General features: G+C 40.8%; 2 protein-coding genes across 2 annotated transcripts; one reads left to right on the forward strand and one right to left on the reverse strand.

The window, feature by feature from the left end:
• Positions 1–866: 866 nt before the first annotated feature.
• On the forward strand, positions 867–12,111 carry LOC137257939 (NADH dehydrogenase (ubiquinone) complex I, assembly factor 6-like). Its single transcript, XM_067795450.1, has 10 exons — positions 867–1,083; positions 2,263–2,362; positions 4,753–4,833; positions 7,215–7,256; positions 8,110–8,166; positions 8,737–8,839; positions 9,511–9,644; positions 10,070–10,171; positions 10,796–10,852; positions 11,874–12,111. The coding sequence occupies exons 1-10, from the start codon at positions 911–913 to the stop codon at positions 12,000–12,002; spliced, it is 978 nt and encodes a 325-aa protein (XP_067651551.1). The 5' UTR covers positions 867–910; the 3' UTR covers positions 12,003–12,111.
• A 1,112-nt stretch (positions 12,112–13,223) lies between these two features.
• Positions 13,224–22,879, reverse strand: LOC137258098 (uncharacterized). The gene is made up of 3 exons (XM_067795657.1): positions 22,785–22,879; positions 17,302–17,389; positions 13,224–16,865 (listed from the first exon to the last, which is right to left on the reverse strand). Exons 1-3 carry the CDS (start codon positions 22,857–22,859, stop codon positions 14,221–14,223), a joined length of 2,808 nt encoding a protein of 935 aa, XP_067651758.1. The 5' UTR covers positions 22,860–22,879; the 3' UTR covers positions 13,224–14,220.
• Between the last annotated feature and the right edge of the window lie 899 nt (positions 22,880–23,778).

Here is a 23,778-nt window from a genome sequence, read left to right on the forward strand (position 1 = left end):
CAACACTCAAAGTTTCAATTGTTTTTAAACCTTGGCCCATGTGCTGTTGTAAATCAACTAGCGTGCGACTGATTGTGGCAAGAAACTTGGTCGAAAAGCGAGCGCGTGTGCATGTGCATGTGCGCGTGTGTGTTTATCTTAGGCAGTACCCAATGCCTGTCAATTGAAATGATACAAAAAGCCTTCAAGCCTGTCTGGTTATTAGTGCTTAAATGTAATTGTTTTACGATAACAAATATCACCTTCCGTGCTGAAAACTTCAGTATGCCAGGGATGAATATGTACAGATAACCCTATTGTATACTTCTCAAAAGAAGTTAACGAGTGCTGATTCTTTCATATCACTATAAACACGTGAACATACGGGTTAGAACTGATCTTCAACAACACATGCTTGTCGAAAGAGGCGACTTGTGTCGGGTGATCAGGCTCCCTTTTTTATTTGACACGTGTCATCTTATCCCTACTGCGAAGAACCAGGGATAATCTATGTATTTTATTCTCCTTGGTAGAATGACGTTGATCACTGGAATGTCAGGTCCAGACTCGATTATTTACAGACCACTCATATAGCAGGAATATTGCTGGCATTAAACAACAAACCAACCAACCAATCATATCACCTTAATGAAATTGTCACGCCCATCATGTTAACTTTGGTAATGAAATGAAAGAAACAGTCGGGTATCCTTTTTAGTATTTTTATGCGTAATTAGATTACAGTTTGCAATCTCTCCTTCGCCGATGTCCAAACAAAATTAATAATGATAACATTTGTGTAAAACGACCAAACACAATAGCCTGTGAGAGGTTCCTGTGATTGGAACTGCAAAGTGAATGTCCTCTTTGAAACTCGGATTCGGTATGAACATTAGAGTTACCTGCCCCTGCAGACACTTAGCGGCGAGGAATGACCGTCAAACTCACATGGTGTCGATTACTGATCACTTACAGACAATGTCGCGGTCTTTCGACTATTGCTGTATCGGGAAAGGATGCGAGGAAGAGAGACACAGGAAATCCCCGTGTTGCGATGAGCACAAATACCACAGACCACAGGACTTTCTGTAAAGAACTTGTTCGGTGCGTTGTGACAGTACACTTTGTTGAAAGAGTCACAGAAACAATCGTAAAATCGCCGCCAGTATTTCGAGATGTCAACACTACAGCTGTTTTAAATGAAGGATATTTTTTTTTATTTATGAAGTTGTGTGTGATTTGCTTAATATTGTTATTGTTAGAGTTCTGACGTCGCTTTTACTTTTTGTGACAGGATTGTCTTGGTTATGAATCGATGTCTGGGTCTTTGAAATAGGAAAACATTGCAAACGCACAATTCCCCAGACTCCTCCAGTTTTTCAGTGGCAGTTTTCATACGCTTTTGGGGGAGATCATATCGTAGAATCTGATTGTAAGGGGATATTCACTTGCAAAAATGCTATGCATCTGCCCACTTACCCTTAAAACATGTCTCTGAACTTTTAAAAAGTCAGTATTATTGGAGTATGTATAATTCAGCATCACAACTTTGCAGAAAACATTGGAAACTTACATTATCAATGATTTTGTGTATCGTCATGCTGACACCCTGCTCATATTTTGTTATATATGTACATTTCAGATTATATTTGAAGAACTAAATGCATGAACTGCCGCATACTTCAGCAAGATAACTGAAATGTGCAAAACAATTTTAATTTTGGAAACATTATGGTTGACAGGCATTACTGTAATTATGGCAAACATACTACACAAATACATTGTGCATGACTACCGAATCACTTCAGGAAATCACATGTTTTTATGAGGCCTCTATCAGGACATTATATTTGATAGTTAGGAAGTAGTGATTAGTTACAGGTATGGGCAGTAAAAAATTATCACATAATGACAGATATCCTGATATTATAGCTCAAAATATCTAGGGGAGGACCATAAAACAACTGCTCATATTGTTTCTGTTTGGAGGGTTGCGTAAAAAAAGATGTAAATTGACATGGGAAGGGTTTGAAATAAGACTGGCAAGCAGTAGGGGAGTGTTATTGTTTAAAATATGTTAGTGGATGAGATGCCTTTAGCCTAACACCATGTGATAACTAGTTTTGAGTGACATTTTAAAATTTGGGAAGTACAATCCTCACAATTTACAGATATAATGTTATGATTTGTGAGTGAGACAAAAATAAGTTGTTATAAATAAACATGTCAGTACCTCTGTGATAAATGGCAGGTTACAGAGATAGTTTCTGTCTGTGTTCACAGAAAACATGACTATGAGAACTATCTGTGCTGTCTACTGCTGCCTGGAGCCACACAGAGAGCGGCGCTCGCCATCAGGGCATTTAATGTTGAACTCGCCCAGGTAGAAACTGTCACTTTTTCATATATGATATAAACGGCTGTAGCGATGCATTGAACCATCCATGATGTACAGTGGTTGTGTCTCTGATAGCAATTTATTGATGACAGAAATGGAAAACTAGTTTCAACAGCTGTGCTGCACTGCGTCCATAACGCATGTGCAGTGAATAGGTTCGCGGAGCTTGAAACAGTATGCATGCCCAGCGTTTGAGGTAGTGAGCAGTAGTCTAATCTTGGTTGTGTACACAAACAAGTAAATAATCTACTTGTTACGTAAAAAAACTTGTTGATTGTGATAAGCAGTCTCTGTCACTGGAAAAGCTCAGTGTCTGGTTTATTCACACCTATATGTCTGTCTGCCTGTCTGCTAAAGACAACATGCAGTACACAGCTTCAATCATTGACCACGTGCAATTTGAACTTAACACCTATCAGTCTATACCACATAAAGAAAATAAGGTGATTTATGACTCGTGCACCCGAGTCCTGTCTCTGCCACATTATGTAATTAGGCACGTGTGATACACATGACATGTTTTTATGTCTGTGGGTTGCAAACAAACTACATTCATATTTTTCGGATGACTGGATGTGATGGAAACTGGAGCAAACTCGTGTCAGTTTCAAGTCCTGCTTTGTACTTGGACAGATTCCAGCCACGCAGTAGTTTACCATATCTACTGACATGATATTTGATTGGATTGAGCGCAAATTCAGAGAGCATGTATTTTCCAAACCCAACATCTCTATATACATTCTTCATGGATAACGACTTCTTTTAGTGTATATGATTTTGTTTGACAACAGTATATGAATCCATACTGAAACGACGCATCAAGTACACAAAAAGAAGTTGTTATCCATAAAGAATCTTACTTTCTTGTGACTCGCTATACTTCTAAAATGCAAATCAAACAGATCATCTTTCTGTACACACAATGAACCCTCAGCATATCAGCAAATGAAACAGCCAATCGGAAGCCGTCGTTACACTTGAGTGCATATCCACCTGCTATGACTGGGTTCGGTCTCCCGAGGGCTTCGTTTCAGGGGAAGTAAGCCCAAGTACAAAATATTGCACTATTGAATCACGATTGTACACTTATAATTTTGTTTATTTGTTTTTTTAAAAGCAGCAATGTATATTATATGTCATGAATAAGTGATAAATGTGTTTTAATTATGTTTGATGTTTTGGTTGCATGTGACCTTTAAGTATTTGGATGTGTGGGCAGGTATTAGGAACAGACACTGGAACAGAGATATGTCAGTTCATAGGCGAACACATCCTTGGTACTTCCAAGGCATACGCTCTGTAAATCTCCACTCTATCCTAGTATTAAAGAAATGTATACCCTCAGGGATTGGAAAGAGAACTTTGACATGGGCCATTTTCAGGATTATTAGACATTTTCTGAATTTTGAATGGGCCACTGTCCTTGTATCAATAGTAAACTTACAAATCTTAATGGATTTTTCATTCTAATGTGGAAAATGGCCCATTAGCCCTGCCTTTCCCAATCCCTGTACCCTAAAGATACCAAGAAGGCATGAAGATGGATAGCAAGGGACATAATATACTCTGTTTTTGAGTCATGATAACTTTGCAGTCATAGATCATTTTGAACTGATACGAAAATTAGATGCAATTTTCAAAAATATTTAGTTTCATTGTATTGTAAATGAGTAATAAGTGACACAATCCCATAGAAGCTTTTTAGCAGGAGCATCCTTTACAGGAGTTATATTAAGATAGTTATGGGGTAGACCACTATACAGTGTATCAACAATCATAACAATTGACTAAAAATATTCCTGCTGTATCTATGGCATATGAGACATTCAGTGATATAGCGTATCATCTTCAGGTAGTATGTAATTCTCTGAAAAAATTAAGGTATCTTAAATCTTAACTGTTACTGTTGTTATTGAGTCATGTTGATTATTGACGCTAATATAAAAGAATGGAAAAGACTCTAACTCCAAGCAGTATATTGTCGATATATCTTTCGAGTTTTTCTATGTGTATGTTTAAGAGACTGTCAGACAAGCTTCAAGTAGTATTTCGTCAATATATCTTTTGAGTTTTTCTATGTGTATGTTTGAGAGACTGTCAGACAAGCTCCAAGTAGTATTTTGTCAATATATCTTTTGAGTTTTTCTATGTGTATGTTTGAGAGACTGTATCAGACAAGCTCCAAGTAGTATTTTGTCAATATATCTTTTGAGTTTTTCTATGTGTATGTTTGAGAGACTGTATCAGACAAGCTCCAAGTAGTATTTTGTCAATATATCTTTTGAGTTTTTCTATTTGTAGGTTCGAGAGACTGTGTTGGACAAGCTGCAAGTAGTATATTGTCCATATATCTTTTTGAGTTTTTCTATTTGTAGGTTCGAGAAACTGTATCAGACAAGCAGAGGGGAATATTGAGAATGCAGTTCTGGAAAGACAGCATAGATCACATATATAAGGTAAGATATATGTCCTGTGGGATAAAGTGTAACCGAAGACTCACTGAAATCCTAATATGTTGATATTTAAGTCCTTAAGTCGAAGTATGCTCAAAGTCCTAACACTGTTATCACCTTAGTCATCAATGCTGGTCAAAAAAGATGACTAATGGGGTTATTTTGGGTAGTACAGTGGTTGAAGTGATTGTTTGTTACACCAAGGGACCAGGTTTCGATGGACCAGATGTGTACATTGTGTGAAGTCCATTTCTAGTGTTACCCACCCACATGGGTACAATGTGTGAAGCCCATTTTCTGGTGTCCCCCCACCGTGATATTTCTGGAATATTGCTAAAAAGCAGCGTAAAACTACACTCACTCACTCACTCTAGTGTCTCCCACAGTTATATTGCCGGAATACTAATGCAGCATTAAACTTATTAAAAGCCAACTCACTCACACTATAATAAATAAATAAATAAACCTACCTGTGATCCTCTTGATTGTGATAAATATCATTTGACAAACATATGAGCTGGAGTGAGAGTGTTTGGGCCATAGATCCCAGAGCTGTATCTATACCCTTAGCCATGTTACAGCACAAACCCAGTGAAAATTGGGTCAATGAGGTAGCCTAATGGTTAAAGCATTGGCTCGTCATACTGAAGACCTGGGGTTTCATTCCCCACATTGGTACAATGTGTGAAGCCCATTTCTGGTGTGGCATAAAACCATATTCACTCACCAGTGAAAATAAGAAATTGTCTTCAGTAGGCCATGCTTGTAATAAAAGGTGACAGACATGATGGAGTGGTCAGACTTTCAGTGACATTCTCAAGGTACTGACTTGTAGCACTTGCCAGCATATCTGTGAGAGTGAATAGATGTGAGTGAGTGAGCTTGGTTTTACATGCCACCTTTAGCAATATTCCGGCGATATCACAGAGAGGGACTCTAGAAATGGGCTTAACCCAGTGTGAGGAATCAAACCAAGGTCTTGTTGTGATGAGTCAACGCTTTAACCACTTTGCTCCTCACAACAATGAAATAATGTGAACGAGTGAGTTTCATTTTAGCAATATTGCAACAATATCATGGCAGGGGACTCCAGAAATGAGCTTTACACAATTTACTATGTGGGGAACTGAACCGGGATCTTTGTGTGACAAGCAAACGCTTTAACCACTAGGCTACCCCACCACCCTTCAGACATTCAGTGAGTCTCTACATCTGCAACTGATTCCCATGTAGCTATGCAATGCTCTTTAGAGATTGGAAGCAGCAAAACTATTGAACCTAATGGATGAATCTTAGTTTCATATTCAGTGGAAATTGTGGAATTGAAGTATGAGTTGTTTTAAGTTGAGCTAACTTGACCTAACAGAATTTTATGAGATTCAGGCTGCAGATTTGTGGCTGGTGTCCCAAACTGTGGTAGATAAAATTAATAGCCACATGGAATAAAACTGGAGTCGTAGATGTAACCTTGGCAATAGCTCTGTTGTATCCCCACTAGAACTCACATTATCAATCCTTTGGAACCCAGTGAGGGGCACGGTGGGCGAGCTGGCTAAGGCACCAGAATAGTGATCCAGTGAAATTAATAGCCACATGGAATAAAACTGGAGTCCTAGATGTAACCTTGGCCCTAGCTCTGTTGTATCCCCACTAGAAGTCACATTATCAATCCTTTGGAACCCAGTGAGGGGCACGGTGGGCGAGCTGGCTAAGGCGCCAGAATAGTGATCCAGTGAGGTTGAGGTGTCGGGATCGAGCCCACCTGTGACCGGGTGTAAAAACCTGGGAGTCAGCTTTGTGTGCAGACTCTTTCAGTGTTGTCACAACCCCTAGTGTAAAGTACACAACCCTGTGCACTTAAAAGAACCCACGAATCTGTTGGTATATGACCAGAAGGTGGCCACATGAACACGTGCAAACACCCAGTTGCAGGTACAGCAACGTGCAGTGAACTTGGACAAAGTACTGTGACTATGTGTCCCAGTGCACCCAGCTGTTAATGGGTACCTTGTTAGGATGAGAGAGAGCCTCAATAAACTGTGGCAGCAAGAGTTGTATACTCCTCAGGGGGTTGAGATTGAAATGCTATGTGCTGTTGAGATTGACGTCAAGTGATCGAGGGAAAAATACCAGTGCCTTGAGCGTGCACTAGTGCGTGGATATGTGCGCTATATAAATATCCTATATCTATCTATCTATCTTTGGATCCGTTCCTCGTCAGAGTGAACATAGCACTACGACAGTCGTTACTTCCATAAATTAACTGAGACTTACGACTGTCATAGTGCCATGATCGCTTTGACGAGCGGGGCCCTGATTTGTCAGTATCTATCCCTGATGTGAGACCACACATACAGTTCAAGGAGATGTTCTTTCATTTCCAGGGCTCACCCCCTAAGACGCCTGTGGCAATCGAGTTGGCAGGGGTAAGTGTCTCATATGTCTCGTCTAAAGTCTCCATGGTGCTGACAGCTGTCATAGCCGTCAAAAACAAGAGTACAAAGTCGTTTTGGAACTGAGGATGTTTTCAGTATTACAAACTCAGTCTTATATAGAAATATTTTACCACAATCTAGTATCCCTGTGTATGAAGAACTGAGGACGCTTCTATTGTAGATCATATTATGTCAACTTTCAGAACAGTGAAACCATCAAGGCTTCTTAATTCTTATTATGAGTGCCTGAAGCATTCAGACCACCTCTCTGATTTCTTAATCGAAAATGGACTGAAACGTAAAGAATGCATTATTGAGCCAATCAGATGTTTATATCTAAACCAACAGGCTTCATTCTTCACCTACTCAAATTATGTATTTCGAATCGTACAAATAGAACCTAAATGAAAATACATATTTTTTCTTATCGTGGTCATCCTATGTGGGTGCAGACTCTGTCAACAATACAATGCAGTGGCTTAATTCATCATCATATTCAGGGCATAATTTTACTCAATTTTAGTAACCTCACACCACGCTGTCTTATGCTGCAGTGTTTCAATCATCATCATCTCACACTGTGAGAGGCGGTGGGGTAGCCTAGTGGTTAAAGCATTTGCTCGTCACACCGAAGACCCGGGTTCGATTTCCCACATGGGTACAATGTGTGGAGCCCATTTTCTGGTGTCCCCCGCTGTGATATTGCTGGAATATTACTAAAAGCAGCGTAAAACTAAAGTCACTCACTCACTCACTCACACTGTGAAGTCATACGGTGTGACCTGTAGGTAAAACAGCACATGTAATCAGTATTGCAGGCTAGTTCATATGTTCTTTGTTTCAGGCCATTCATCACTTCAGACTAACAAGGAAATGGCTGACACGGATCATAGAAGCAAGGGTGGGACATTGTACAACCATCTGTAGATAGTGAGAGAGTGTGTTTGTGTTTGTGTGTGTGTGTGTGTTTTGCAGACATGTATGACATGTATTTGAGTCAGTGGGTTGCAGGCAACATGTATGGTATGTGGGGGTGTTTTTGTGTTTGTGTCTGTGTGTTGCAGGCATGATGAATGATGTTGTGTCTCTGTTGCAGGCAATGTGTATGGTTTGTGTGTTTTGGGCACCATGTATGATGTGTGTTGCAGGCAACATGTATGATGATGTATGTGTGTGGCTGTGTGTGTTTGGGGCGTCATGTATGATATGTGTTGAAGGCATGATGTGTGTTGGAGTGAAGGTGTTGCATGCAACATGTTTGTATGTCAGTGTTTTGGGCACCATGTATGATGTGTGTGTTGAATTCAACATGTATAATGTGTGTGTTGGAGTCAAGGTGTTGCAGGCAACATGTATGACGTGTGTTTGTGTGTTTTTGGCACCATGTATGATATGTATGTTGAAGGCAACGTATATGACATGTTTCCGTGTGTTGAAGGCCCCAGTTCTGACATGAGTGTGCCTGTTCCAGGCAGACAACCTTTCCGACCAGGGCTACAGGAACATCACAGAGGTGGAGGCGTATGCTGAGAACACTGTGTCGTCCATCACGTACCTGCTTCTGGAGTGTCTCGGTGAGATGGGCCTCAGGGAAACTAGGAGTCTGACATTCACCTTCACAAGGGCTGACCTTCACCTTCACCAAGGGTAGAAGGGACGCTCTGCACCACAAACTGACTAATGCTTAGTCTAGTTCCAGGTGTAATAAATGCATCATTTTATGCTGACACTTGTGGAAACAATTGATTTGTTACATGTTGGCTGTGTAATTACAGTAATCTGAGACATTGTTTTCATGAAACAGGATATGATGCTGTCTTGCACATGATGTGCTTCTTTCTTCTGCATAATATACAGTTGTGTTTTGTATTGTTACATGTTACAGTCCAGTTGTCATTTCGGGATAATACCCGTGAAGGTCCCGGGGTAGACTAGGCCTTCAGCAACCCATGCTTGCCATAAAAGGCGACTATGCTTGTTGTAAGAGGCAACTAACGGGATCGGGTGGTCAGGCTCGCTGACTTGGATGACACGTTATCGGTTCCCATTTGCGCAGATATCATGATGCTCATGTTGTTGATCACTGGATTGTCTTGCCCAGACTCGATTATTTGCAGACTGCCGCCATATGGCTGGAATATTGCTGAGAGCGACAGAAAACTTAACTCACTCAGTCATTTCGGGATAAAGGCAGCTATAGTTAACTACAATGATGAGAATATTTGTACATCTGTTCTTCTTCAAGGAATAAAGAATGTACATGCTGATCATGCTGCCAGTCATATTGGCAAGACTCAGGGCCTGGTCACGCTGCTACGTTCAACACCATACCATGCCAGCAGGAGTCGAGTGTATCTGCCTCTTGATCTGATTGTAAAGGTAGGTAGTGTTAGAAGGGGTTGGGTGTATCTACCTCTAGATTTGATTGTGAAGGTTGACAATGTTGGTAGGGGGTAGGTGTATCTGCCTCTAGATCTGATTGTGAATTGGCACTTTGAGAAGTTACAGGATGTATCTGACCCTGGATCTAATTGTTAAGATAGTGCTAGAGGATGTGTGACCAGAGATGTGATTGTTAAGGTGGGCCATGATAGTAGGAGCCAGGTTTATCCATCCCTAGGTGTGATTGTTAGGTATGTCATATCATCCCACAGTACTTCATGAAATGAAGCTCTGGTTCATCAGAGTGACACTGTACCAATGTGGAGTTTGAATCTGACACACATTTGTGACTGGTTAGTTTGCTCTGGCCCAGCCACCTGCAATATGCTCATCACTCACCAGTCACAATCATCTGTTCCCAGCACAAGGTATCTCAAGAGAAGATCATCCGAGGCAGAGATGAACAGGCTGTGAAGGACGTAATGTACGATGTGGCCTGCTCAGCTCACAAGCACCTGGCAACAGTGAGTATCCGCCACCAAAAAGTTTGAGTCAGCGAGTTTAATTGGGAATTGGAACGTGACCACTGGATTCTGGCACATGTAAGGGAAGCAACTGTACAGTGCAAATTACAGCACCTTAGACAAGAAGGCAGTATGTACATGGTATTTACAGACATGCATATGTGTTAGGAGAGTAATATTGAAGACAGCCAGTGTTAGGGTATGATTTTGTTCCCAGATATAATAGATACAGGGTAGATTCAGGGTAGACTCAGGGTTTGTGCAAATGACTTGAGGGGGTCTGGTCAAGCAGCTGCTTGGCATGTGCACTCCTTACACCTTGACGAGAGCAGTGGGTACGCCTAGTGGTTAAAGCATCTGGTCGTCATGCTGAAGACAAGGGTTCAGTGCCTCCCATTGGCACAATCTGTGAAGCCCATTTCTGGTGTCCATGTCATGATACTGCTGGAATGTTGGCAAAAGCAGTTTAAAGAAAAACTCATTTATTCAAGAAAGGTGCTTTAATATTTTCAGGATTTGTACTAAATATTCTTAACCATGTTACTGGTATTATGTCTTCAAACTGTGTCTCTCATCAGTGTCTTCATGGCATGTCAGTGTTTACATAAATGTGTTGTGTTACAGGCAAGGTCATTAGCAAAGGATGTTCCAAAGGAAGCCAGTCTGGTTTTCCTGAACACGGTGAGTACATTCAAGTGAATCTTGGCTGTTGTTGAACAGTTCTAGGTAGTAATATAACAGCACCATCTGCCTTTCCTACCTACCTCCAGTCTAATCCTGTTTTCACCACAATCAACACACCTGTTCCCAATTTTCATTCTCAACACACACAGAGTTTCGACACAATGTCTTCACCTCATTCTTATCCATATAATGGTCTGGGTTAGAAATGGTCTTCCGCAATCTATGCTTTTTGAGGTAAGTAACAGGATTGGAGGGTCAGCACTTGGTTGGTGCATGTCATTGTATTTGATTACGTAGATCAAGAGGCGACATTTAGTTTGAAATGTCAGAGCATGGTGTTAAACAACAAACAAGACATATCAACGTTCCTGATCATCTCTCATGCCATTCTAGATCTATCATCCTCACCACTATCCATTGTTCAACATTCTCACAGCTATCCATTATCCACTATACATTGTCCAACATCCTCACCACAATCCATGTCCAACATTCTCACAGCTATCCATTATCCACTGTACATTGTCCAAGGTCCTCACTATCCATTGTCCACCATCCTCACCACTATTTATTGTCCACCTTCCTTACAACTATCCATTCTCCACTATCCACCACCCTCAACACTATCCACCATCCTCACAAAATCCATTGTCCACCATCTTCACTATTCATTATCTACCATTCTCACCACTATCAATCATCTTCACCACTATCTGTTGTCCACTATCCATTCTCCACGATTCACCACTATCCATTGTTCACCATCCTCACCACTATCCATTATCTACCATCCTCCTCACTGTCCACTATCCATACCACTATCAATTTTTCCACCATACTCACCACTATCTGTTATCCACTATCCGTATTCACCATCCTTACCACTGAAAATTATCATATTCGATATCTACCATCTACACAACCAGCCCAATATCCATCCCCCACCAGGACAGTGTAACATTGTGACAAGTATTAACTCCATATATGTGTGTCTACAACACGCCTTCATTGTTCGCAGGTGGTATGTGAATGGTATCTGAAGGCCTTGCAGAACTGTGACTTCAATGTGTTTGATGGACGACTGCAGCAGAGAAACAGTCTGTTGCCACTGCACCTGTGGCTCCAGAAGAGACAGAAGACTTATTAGCTTTTTGGACTTCATGCTGATAATGTGTGGAACAAAAGCTGATGCCAGTGGATGATTAGTGTTCTCTACTAGAGCCTTTTGGGCAATAAAAGACTTGTTGAAGAATGAAGATTCGGTACTTGTGTATTTCTGTGTATTCCTTGGTAAATCTAGAAGGCATTCTAGCCGTTGGCAATCTACACAACTAAGTCAGAGTTTTCAGTCCCAAGGGAAAAACACTATCAATGTTGTAAGTATCCACAGGCTCCATCTGGCTCCAGGATGGAACCTGTTGGTGTTGTTCAGGTGGAAACCAATTTGAAGCCAATGCATGATAGCAAATTAGTTCTCAGAAACGTCACTGAAAACGATTTATTTTTCTCTGTCTCTGAGCATCTGCAGAAAGATACTAACAGGGTCAAAAGTAACTGTGTGTTATATAAAATGTGAAAAGTGAATAAAAATAACCTTAAATATACATGCAGCTAAGCACTTTGTCCAAAGAACGTCCTCACTTTTTGCATGCTTGTTGAGACAAAATTGAAGAATGGTTGATTATTCTCTAGCCTCTGAATGTTGTAGATAACACATTGATTTGAACTAATCCTGTGTGTAAGCCAAAAGAAAATCAGCATATCAGCAACATGGGTTTGCTGGAGACTTGAATGACCCAAACTTAAGTGGACAGACATTTTAGTGTCCTTTGAAACATGACCTCATCTCTTTGAAGGCATTTTCAGCTGAATTGGAACATTAGTGATTTGCCTCAGACCAGCCGCCCACACGTGACATCATGTCAGCACCACACTCGGCAGACCCATCTGAGGAATAGATTACAGGCTGCCAGTTTGACTGCTTGGACTATTCCTGGCTTATGTCCAGTCAGTTTCTTGACTGTACAGAACCGACTAAGTGAGCATGCACATGGGTGGAGAGCTATTCACTGTTGATAACTTATATAATATAACAATATACACATGTGCAAAGATTGTACTGTTGATCACTGGATTGTCTGATCCAGGTGCGATTATTTAAAGACGACCATTATGTAGCTGGAATATTGATGAGTGCGGCATTAAACAACAAACAACATTTATTAAGAGCTATTATCTCTTGATAACTATGTAACTATATATATATATAACTCTATGTATAACTATTTTGTTACAGTTAAAAAATTGCTGTGTTCAAAAGGTGTGAAAATCCCCAAAGAACCAGCAAAATGTATAACATTGAGAAGTTTGAAGTTTTCAATAATACTTTATACTGAGCAAACAAAGGCAAAAATATACAGATTCACAAGAGAGGTTTCATATACATGACAACTAAGTCAGTTCTAAAGTAATGTGTCACAAATATAATGTCAACTCACCAAAGTCTTGATGTGAGAGTGAGAAACAGTTGTGCAGAATGTAACAGCGAGCGGTCAGGCAGCGGTTATGTAGGTCGAGTGTTGACAGAGATTGGCAGATATATACTCGAGTAAATCTCTGTATGTATCCGTATCAACAACACGCCAACTAGCCTTTATTTATACAGACAACATTTCAACATGTTCGAGCACATACGACCATCACTATCAATGTAGAATCTTCTCGGCCAGCCTCCTGGAAGTCAAAAGTAAATCAAAACACAAAGTCAAGGGGAGGTAACTCTAATGTACTTCCCTAAAGGCCTTAGAATATTGAAATTTATGATACGAAATGTGACCCATAATAATTATTATTTAATTGATAATGCAATTTACAGAAAATACACTCTCGTAACAACACACACATGGACGGATGGCTTTGCCTTTTTCATTAGATAGTTAATGTTAACAACAAACACATGCACACAGAACTTGTTGACGACAGTAGTTATACACGCGCACCCCCTCACCCACATCCCCAATAAAACAACAACAACAGCTCAAAAAGAACAAGCAAAACCATATCTCCCCGATAAGGAAATATAAGACAATGTAGAAGTTGAGGTAAATTATGAAGACACAGGTTGCGATGTCCGTTATTGAAATCCTGAAGCTCTACTTGGGCCTGTTAAGATCATGTAAGGTCTCAGTCACCTTCAAAGTGATACACAGCGAGCATAACTGAAATATTGTCCCGGTACCAGGTGTCTGTTCTTCAAGAAGCCACACGGAGGCAGCGATGCCCGGATCAATGCCCCGAGACCTCACCTATTAGAAGACCTCACTGTACCTTTTTACTCTGTCCAACGCATACCTTCACGAATCAAACTATAGGCTATGGTTGTTGCATGCGTCGGACGGTGGCAGACGAGCCCCTCTTGACTCAAGAAGATCAAACACTTCATGGTGACCTCCAGATTGTGCCATCATTAATAGCGTCTGCTGCAACAGACTATCCATCCTGTGTACGTCAAATCGTTTCAAATGCAGGAGGTCTTTCACTATTGATGCGTTACCTCCCTTGCATGCCCACGTAAGACAGTCTTGGCCTTCATCATCTTTTAGAGACAGATCGGCTCCATTTTCCACCAGGAGATTGAAAACATCGTAGTGTCCACAGTACGCTGCATGCATGATCGGAGTTAATGTCATGCGATATGTTTTATTGATGTCAAAACGTTCCATAGACAACATGTCATGTACAATTTTGACGTTCCCTCCGATACATGCCCAGACTAGACAGTCGGTATCGAACAGATCTGACGTGAAGAGGTCAGCTTCCTGTGCCACAAGAAGATTGTACACGTCAAAATGGCCACCTTTAGCTGCTAACATAACTGCAGTTTGATCGTCCCACTTTCTTTTCCTGTTAATATCAAACGTGTGCATTGATAGCAGATTTTCAACTATAGATTTGTTTCCCCCTTCGCTAGCCAACATCAAGCAGTCGTTGTTGTTTGTGTCGCAAAGTGACAGATCAGCGTCTTGGCACACAAGGCTACGATACACCTCGTAATGACCATTCAGGACTGCCATCATGACAGGTGTTCGACTGAATTTCCCTCCAAGGCAGTTTATGTTGAGACACTCCAGCCCAAGTAGATATGTGACTGTGGAGAGACGACCCGCACAGCTTGCAACATGCAGACAGTTACGATTTTGGTTGTCACACAGAGTGACATCTGCTCCCTTGGATTTAAGAAGCTGCAGGATTTTGTCATGACCCATTTCAGAGGCAATCAACGCAGATGTCACTCCATGATTGTCTCTGACATTGATGATATGGGGAGTTTTTTCACACAAAATCTCTACTATGTCTTTGCTCCCGCTCTTACACGCGTAATGAAAACTGGTAAGTCCATCTGGATCTGTCCATGTTAAATCAGCGTCTTCATTCATTATGAATTTGAACTCGTCCACAGCACCTACCTCTGCAGCAACCAGAAACAAGGTTTTGCCATTGTTTAATTTGTAGTCTGCGTTAAAGCTGTCCTGTAGTTTCAGTTGGGTTACAATATCGACAACATGTTTAAACTTGTGATTCTCCACACATAGCGCTGCACTTTCATAAATGTCAGATTCGGTTTCCTTAATGCGTTTTTCATCAAGAGTGCTTAGTGCACCTTCAAAAAGCGCATAACATTTTGACAGTGACGCCCAATTCAGAAAACATTTCCCAAAGGTTTTGTCTGTCTGTTGCGCTATTCTTGTCAAGTCACCACCTAACTGAGCCACAAGGGAGGAGGCAATGGTGTCGTTACTGAGTGCAGGATGTGTTACTGTCCATTTGAAACATCTCTGTCGGATACCTTCAGCAAGTCTATCCACGACACTTTTATATAGAGCAGGGCTGATGTAAATCATGTTTGTCACATCATCTGTAGTTGATGTCTGAAGCGTCTTCTTCAGTCTCACCCGCTCATTCAGGAACTTCAGAGAGCAGTACTGCAGCAACAGCACCAGATTCAGGTGACTTAGAGCACATGCTGCGGCATCATACACCGATGGGTGAGAGATGTAAGCGATGTCGTCCTCGATTATACAGAAAGTGCCATTGAAATTCCTGATCTCGTCACCAATGCCAGTCCGAGTACAGCATTCTACAACACCTTTGACAACTCTAAAGAGTTTCTCAAAGTCAGCTCCCGACAGAAATGTGACAAGGTTTAAATTCCCTCCACGCAGAATGAGGAGAATGATGGCTGCTGATCTGTTGCTATCTTCCCGGATGATAGGGTCAAGGTCACATCTCAGGAAGGTCACAGGATTCTGGAAGAAGTCGACAGGGTGCATCTGAAACTCAGGGTTGGGGAAGACCAGGCTACAAGCAAGAGGAAACCCAAATCCGATATTTTTGGAATGGGCAATATTTTGTATATCGTTGTCACATAGTTCAAAGTTAGGATATTTTGCCACCCACAAACGCAAAAGACGTTTCTTTTCTTCGGCTGTCCAGTATTCTTTGGTCATATCCACGATTGTTTCAGGCCTGAACAAACTGAATTTGTACCTATGGAATATGGAGCATCCTCTGTTCCAGTTGTATTTTCGAGATGTAAAAATAAACCAAAGTTTGAAGGGTGACCTGGGATTCTCCCTTTTTGAGGTGCTTTTTCGTTTTGAATCTTTTGGGGTCTTTTTTGGATCGTCGTGAATCAGACTGTCAGCCAACACTTTGAATATTTCCTCAAGTTTTGATGAGAAACGAAGACCGTTAAATATGTCATCAAATATAACCAGCATGTGACAACGTCTGTTGGTGATTATTTTCACATCAAAATCTTCGATGTGTTGAACAAACAGTGGCTCATACTTGGAGTTTTGGTCACAAATCGTTGTAGCAATGCTGGTTTTGCCATCTCCAGCCACGCCAGTGATGGCAACATGGTTGTGTCTCTCCAAAATATCCACTGCTCTTTTCAGAACTTTGATATTGGCAGAACATAGCTTCACTTGATTTGTGTTGATGCGTTCTGAAACGAAATGAAAGTTGGTTGCAGTTATATACATTTACTATCAAGTATCATATCCTAACTGGCTTTTCATTTATGTATTGTACTATACACATGGAAATGATCATGTGCAGTTGTATCAATCTAGCTTCCTTGCCTTTCGAGTCATAGCTCGTGTTTTTTCGTCACACCGGGACCCTGGACCCGGGACCCGTTTCCCCATATGGACGCGATGTGTGGTGTCCATTTGAGGTGTCCCCCGTGACGATATTACTGCAATATTTCTGAAACCTCGACCATTGTTATCCAGTTGTAAGTGAGTATGGTATCTTCTATTCTTCTAGTAGCACCAGTAGTAGAATTCTAGTTGTAGATATTTTTTCTTAGTGTTTCTATTTAGACTGGCAGAGAACTGCCCTAAACCACGATCTTGTGCCAGTACATTGGGTCCTCTTACCGGGTTGTCTCCCTTGTTTCTTTGGGCTCGGGTCAGTCTCGAATGGCCTTCCATTCGTTGAAAGGCAGTTCCCCATTTTCTCCAAATTCTACAAAAACAAATAACTCAAAATTCATTTTACGAAAGAATTGGCCCCATTGCGGTCACTTTCATCTATAAAAGTAATAACAATTAAGGCATCATTTACTCAACGATAAATCAACCAATGTACCAATTATTACTACCCTTTGGACAACCCTGAAACAAATAGCACACACACTAGTAACCTTATCGTTACAGTCTTACTTTACCTTTGGTAAGCAATGGAAGGAATGGGGTGTCATTCGACCAGTGGGTTTCTTTCAAACCTGTTTTTTTACCGTACAAAAGAGCGTCGTAAAAATGGGACGATACGCACAGATAGGTACATGTTATTTTACAGTGTTGGGTAGGTGCGCGCGCTCGCACGCACACACAGACAGACAGACACAGACAGACAGATACACACACACACACACGCGCGCGCGCATCTTTCGAGGAAGAAGTGAAGGGTCTTGTGTGAGTATTTCTTGGTATGTCATACTAAATCTTGTAAATCTTTACTTCTGTTTCGTACATAAATCATTATGTAAGTAACTAGATTATTGGTTTCTAAGTGCTAAACTAATCGTGCACTGATTACACGTTCGATGGTTTTGCAAACGCGGCTAGATAATGAAATCAGTCTGTAATTAGAGGGATCGGTATGATCACGTCTAGGTTTACGAATTGGAACAATTATGACATCACGCCATGAAGAAGAAAATCTCCTCCATCTAAGTCAAATAAATTACCTAAATTATGTTCATTGATATGCTTATTGTTCCATTTTTGGGACGGTATTTTGGCGGAAAGCTGACTGTGGAAAAATATCTTACCTAACACCAAATGTGCAGGGGACACGGTTTGGCACTGCAGGCAGCCATGCATAAAGAACTGAAAGTCTACAAGTAACGTGAATGGTTCAACCACTGAACACTTTACTCAGCTTCATTCACGTCTATGCTTTAATTTCTATCTTCAACAATAAGAGATAAATACCCGTCCCCGAAAAGGGATATGAATAAATGTATCATTACCAAATGATCTATTATACTCCTCACCGAAAAATAAGCAGCATGTATTTTCAGAATAATATTTTTATCGATCTCGATAGCGAAAATTTGCCGTCATGATACTGAAAGGTAAATATTCAAAGAATACACAACCTGTAGTGACTTTCATATTGATTTATCTGATACCATGATAACATCGCCCGAACACAAGGACCTTCAGAAACAAACGCAAAATGTGTGACATGAATGGTCCACATTTCACACAGGCAGTCTGATCGTTTAAACCTGCCTGTAATCATTCCTCTGGTACAACAAGCGGGCCGTGACTTTATGTTTATAGATGATAATGCCCGGATGATCACACATGTGGACTGACCTGCAAGGTCACCCGATCCTAATCCCACTAAACATGATTGGGACATTATTGTTCACTGGATGAACTTGAGCAGCGTAAGAGAAAGAATGACAGAACATTACACAGCAACATCTTTAAAGACCCATTTGGTCAATGCAAAGGCGTGTAGAAGCTTGCATTTGTGCTCATGATGGTAATGCGTGTTACTGAACACTGCTTCACTGTCTTGAACTTTAATGTTAACATTTTGCTTCATCAATGCCACACATTTTGCATGACTATTTCACGGGCACATGCCTTTAATGATTTGCAGGTCTATTATTTCTCAATACCATTTCATATCATTTTGTTAATCATGTGTACATATGTTTAACCTTTCCAATGCACCTTTGCAGTTTCAATAAATGAAAATGTAACGAGACTAAAAATTTGTGCTGTTTAACTTTTTTTGAGCAGTATAAATAATCTATTCACATTACATCGTGAAACATTTTGATATTTTCTAACTACGGCGAAAGACTCCGCCCAGGAACTTATTACAGTATGCTGATATATACCCGATGGTGGATGCTGTATAATCCGACATCTGAATTATCCGATAATCTGTGAATTCCGACATATACCGAACAGCCAACAAAAACGCAATTTCTGAAAGAATGAAATCTCATAAAAGAAAGCTTTCAAGTTTATGTCTTCAACTTAAAAACTTGACAAAATACAGAGTTGCATTTCTTTTAATGTTGGGTATATTTTGGGGGGTCCCGGCAGCGTTCTTCTATATTATCAGCATTTAAACATTCAGTTATCCGACATCTGTACATTCCGAATCCAGACACCATTTTCTGGTCCCATTAACACTATCAATCTGTATAATCCGAAATCTCCCAATATTCGACTAAAACAGCAGGACAACCCGCCAATGGCCATTTGACAAATAACATCCTGTTGCCGGTAACCTATTTGGGCCTAGCACTTGATAACTGGGAGTCAGTTAGCAGTGTGAGAACGCTTCTACCTTTGTTTTCACAAGCTGAATGCCCTGTGTGAGGATCTAGGTGTGCTTAACATCTTGCTACTACACGGTCCGATTAAGTCCTTTAAATATACACAGGGGGCACCGTTTTGCCAAGCATAGAATGAATGGGTTGGCAAAAGGAATCAATTAATTTGGTTAGGTCAAGTACCAAAAATGAAGAAATGCCTGTCTGCAATGGAGGACTTTTTGATGAAAGTGTGATTATGATTGTGATAGTAGTACCTGTATGAGTGAGTAAGTTGACTTTTTCACACACAATATTCCAACTATACGGCGACGGCCTGTAAATAATCGAGTCTGGACCAGACAATCCATTGATCATCAGCATGAGCACCTGACCACCCGATCCTTCTAGGGCAAGCACGGGTTGCTGCATGCCTATTGTACCCCGGACTTCACGGGTCTAGTACATGTGTGTATATCGTACTGAAGATAAAGAAATCCAATAATATACACGTACATGTTCATGCAGATTTGTTTGTTTTATCTTTATTTACCAATAAAATAGCTATTACGCGTTAATTTCAAATATGTCAGTTACAGTATATGGAACTGTTTGAAAAAGGTATTCAAGCAAGGAGACATTGAACTGCCCGACATTCTGTATAATCTGACATGTTTTCACGGTCCCAGTGGTCAGTTTGTATATTTATATCATTGTGAAATGTGATAATGCTTCTCTCTCTCTCTCTCTCTCTCTCTCTCTCTCTCTCTCTCTCTTTCTCTCTCTCTCTCTCTCTCTCTCTCTCTCTCTCTCGTCCGCTCGTCACGTCCAAGACCTGGGTTCGATTGCCCGCATGGATACAGTTTCGGGGGCGCTCCCCACCGTGATATTGCTGGAATATTGCTCAAGTTGTATTGCTCAAGTTGTATTTATTGACGTTCATTGTCCGATGGACGCAGCATGAAAGCAAACTTTCACGAAATGCCCTTTTTGTCAAATCGATCGTAGCGCTTCGACAGTCGTGAGACAATTTTGACGTAGGACGTATGATCGCCTCGGCGCTTAAATAACATTGAGAAACGGAACCCTTAGTGCAAGCATATGTCAGTAAGTGAGTCAGTGAGTGAGAGAGCCACCAATATTTCATTTGTGGGAGTTCATCATGGCGAAGGTCAAGATCGTGGCAACGTGCACAAAGACCTAAATACATAATCGAAGCGAAGTTGGATTAACCGTTATAGGCCCCATGCGTACCCAAGGGACGCAACCGTGAACAGCAAAATGAACCTTGTAATAATACAACTTGGTCGATGAACGAAGCTTGCAGAATAATCTGTAACTTAATTTCCATCCGAATCAGCTACTACAATCAACACAGTGTTCAAGGAAGATTCTGTTCATTTCTTCCAGTAGTTATAGTCAGAGATCTTACATCCAAATATAATGGCTTCTGTAACACTTTTCTCACAGAGAAATGCCTTCAGATGAACACAAGGTTTTCAATTACAGACGTATAAGTCTTGCAAGGAATGCAGTTTGCTTATCATTTCCGCCTATGAATTTGCGCATAATGTTTGTGAAATGCATAACCCGATCTGTGATGACAAGTAGGATGAGCACGAGGATGAGGAGAAACCTACATGACGACCCTGCTGACGATCAGGTCACCAAGGTCTCGTTTCACAAAGCTCTCGTAAGCTACATGGAAACATATGAGAGCTTAAGCTTACGAGAGCTTTGTGAAAATGGCCCCAGAACCGCCAAGATGTCAAGCAGTCCCTTGCCGCAAGCATGGCATAGTTTTATCTGAGAAAGAACCTTGCAAATGTATACCAGCAGAATTGTACTATTAAAATAATGTGAAGAGACGGTTGGTCATAAACATAACGATTGTACGGAAAGTCTGTTGTTGGTTGATTTTCACTTTTGTTTGTCAGAAACAGCTACCGCCTACCTAAGAGTGAGTCAGTTTAGTTTTTGACTGCCAGCTATACGACGGTGGTCTGTACACAATAGTGTCTGGACCAGACAATCCAGGGACATCAATCTATACGCAACTGTGAACCGAAGTCAGCGAGCCTGACCACCCGATCCCGTTAATCGCATCTTATGACAAGCATGGATTACTGAAGATCAATTCTAATCACGATGTGGCCGCCATATCTTTTGACGGAACGCAATGGAGGGTGTGTCCAAAGTAAGAAATGCTGTAGCACTCTTTGTACGTCTTGCGTGTGTATATTTATAGCGATATAGTTCGTCATTCGCAGCATTACATTGAATGCCCTTGCTTTTGTTAGCCTTTCCAAGCATCGATTAGACATTATACTATATGTTAACGCACTTAACAGTTCTTACAGAATCGCGAAAAAAAGACCAAATGGGTATTTGTTCATGGTCGGCTGGCAATAGGCAGCCGCTTTGATTACGCACGCTGAAAAGGTAGCATAACAAGTTTTAAAATGAAATAAGTAACAAATGCTATAAACATCATGTTATTCCATATGACCAAGACTGATATGTATATGTCAATATATGTTAGTGCCAGACATTAATGTTGAATAGATACATATTGCATTTGCAAGCTTGGAAAGGTAAATATTCTACACAAATGAATGTTGTTGTTTGATATCCTAACGTTACAATTGCATTGGAAGCAATGAAAAAGTAACACAAACAGATGCTCGTTAACCTCCCGTTGGTGTTCCGCGCAGTTCCCCTTAACAGTCTGGTACCCACAACAACTTGCATGGCTTGTGACGGCGAGAGGTTTCTTGGAAATCTATCTCACCTGATTTCCTTGAACTGTAACCGTTCGAAAATAGCATTCATGTTTCAACGAGATGTGACTGTTTGTTGATCTATTGTTTGAGATGGTAGACTCTGGCCTTCCCTTTTCAGACTTCGATTACATAATCTGTACACATGATATCACATACTGGTTGTTCTGTGACAAGTGCATTGGCGATTGATTGATCTCTATGATTAGGAATTCGCGGTAAACAACAAAACAAACTCACATGGAATCAACATAAGAAGTATCAATCTTAATACTCATTATTAGTGAGGTCCTACCTTAAATGTCTGTGGTTTTGCGGTAAATTTCCTTTCCCAAATAGACACATCCAAGGAGATGTTTTGATACTTCATGTATCCTACTTTCTGTTTCCAACTTCCTGCAGGGCTCAATGAATTTACAACAATCAATTAGAAGGTCACGCTGACACAATGGCATACATTTCTTTCTCTCTGATTGTAGAAAGCTAAAGCTGCTGCGTCTATTCTAATTTAGTAAATGTACAACCTTAGCGCTAAGACCGTGAAGAAATTCTATGCTAAGATATGGGAGTTACGGTCACCTTAGCGCTAAGACTGAAGAAAGTCAATGCTGAGGTATGGGATATACGGTCACCTTAGCGTTATGACTGAGTAAAGTCTATGATAAGGTATAGGAGTTACTGTCACCTTGCCGTTAAGACTGAGGAAAGTCTGTGCTAAGGTATGTGAGTTACAGTCACCTTGTCGCTAAGACTGAGGAAAGTCTATGATAAGGTATAGGAGTTACTGTCACCTTGTCGCTAAGACTGAGGAAAGTCTGTGCTAAGGTATGTGAGTTACAGTCACCTTGTCGCTAAGACTGAGGAAAGTCTGTGCTAAGGTATGTGAGTTACAGTCACCTTGTCGCTAAGACTGAGGAAAGTCTGTGCTAAGGTATGTGAGTTACAGTCACCTTGTCGCTAAGACTGAGGAAAGTCTATGATAAGGTATAGGAGTTACAGTCACCTTGTCGCTAAGACTGAGGAAAGTCTGTGCTAAGGTATGTGAGTTACAGTCACCTTGTCGCTAAGACTGAGGAAAGTCTGTGCTAAGGTATGTGAGTTACAGTCACCTTGTCGCTAAGACTGAGGAAAGTCTATGATAAGGTATAGGAGTTACAGTCACCTTTTCGCTAAGACTGAGGAAAGTCTGTGCTAAGGTATGTGAGTTACAGTCACCTTGTCGCTAAGACTGAGGAAAGTCTATGATAAGGTATAGGAGTTACTGTCACCTTGTCGCTAAGACTGAGGAA

This window comes from Haliotis asinina, chromosome 12 (genome assembly GCF_037392515.1).
Source record: "Haliotis asinina isolate JCU_RB_2024 chromosome 12, JCU_Hal_asi_v2, whole genome shotgun sequence".
Classification (NCBI taxonomy): Eukaryota; Metazoa; Mollusca; class Gastropoda; order Lepetellida; family Haliotidae; genus Haliotis; species Haliotis asinina.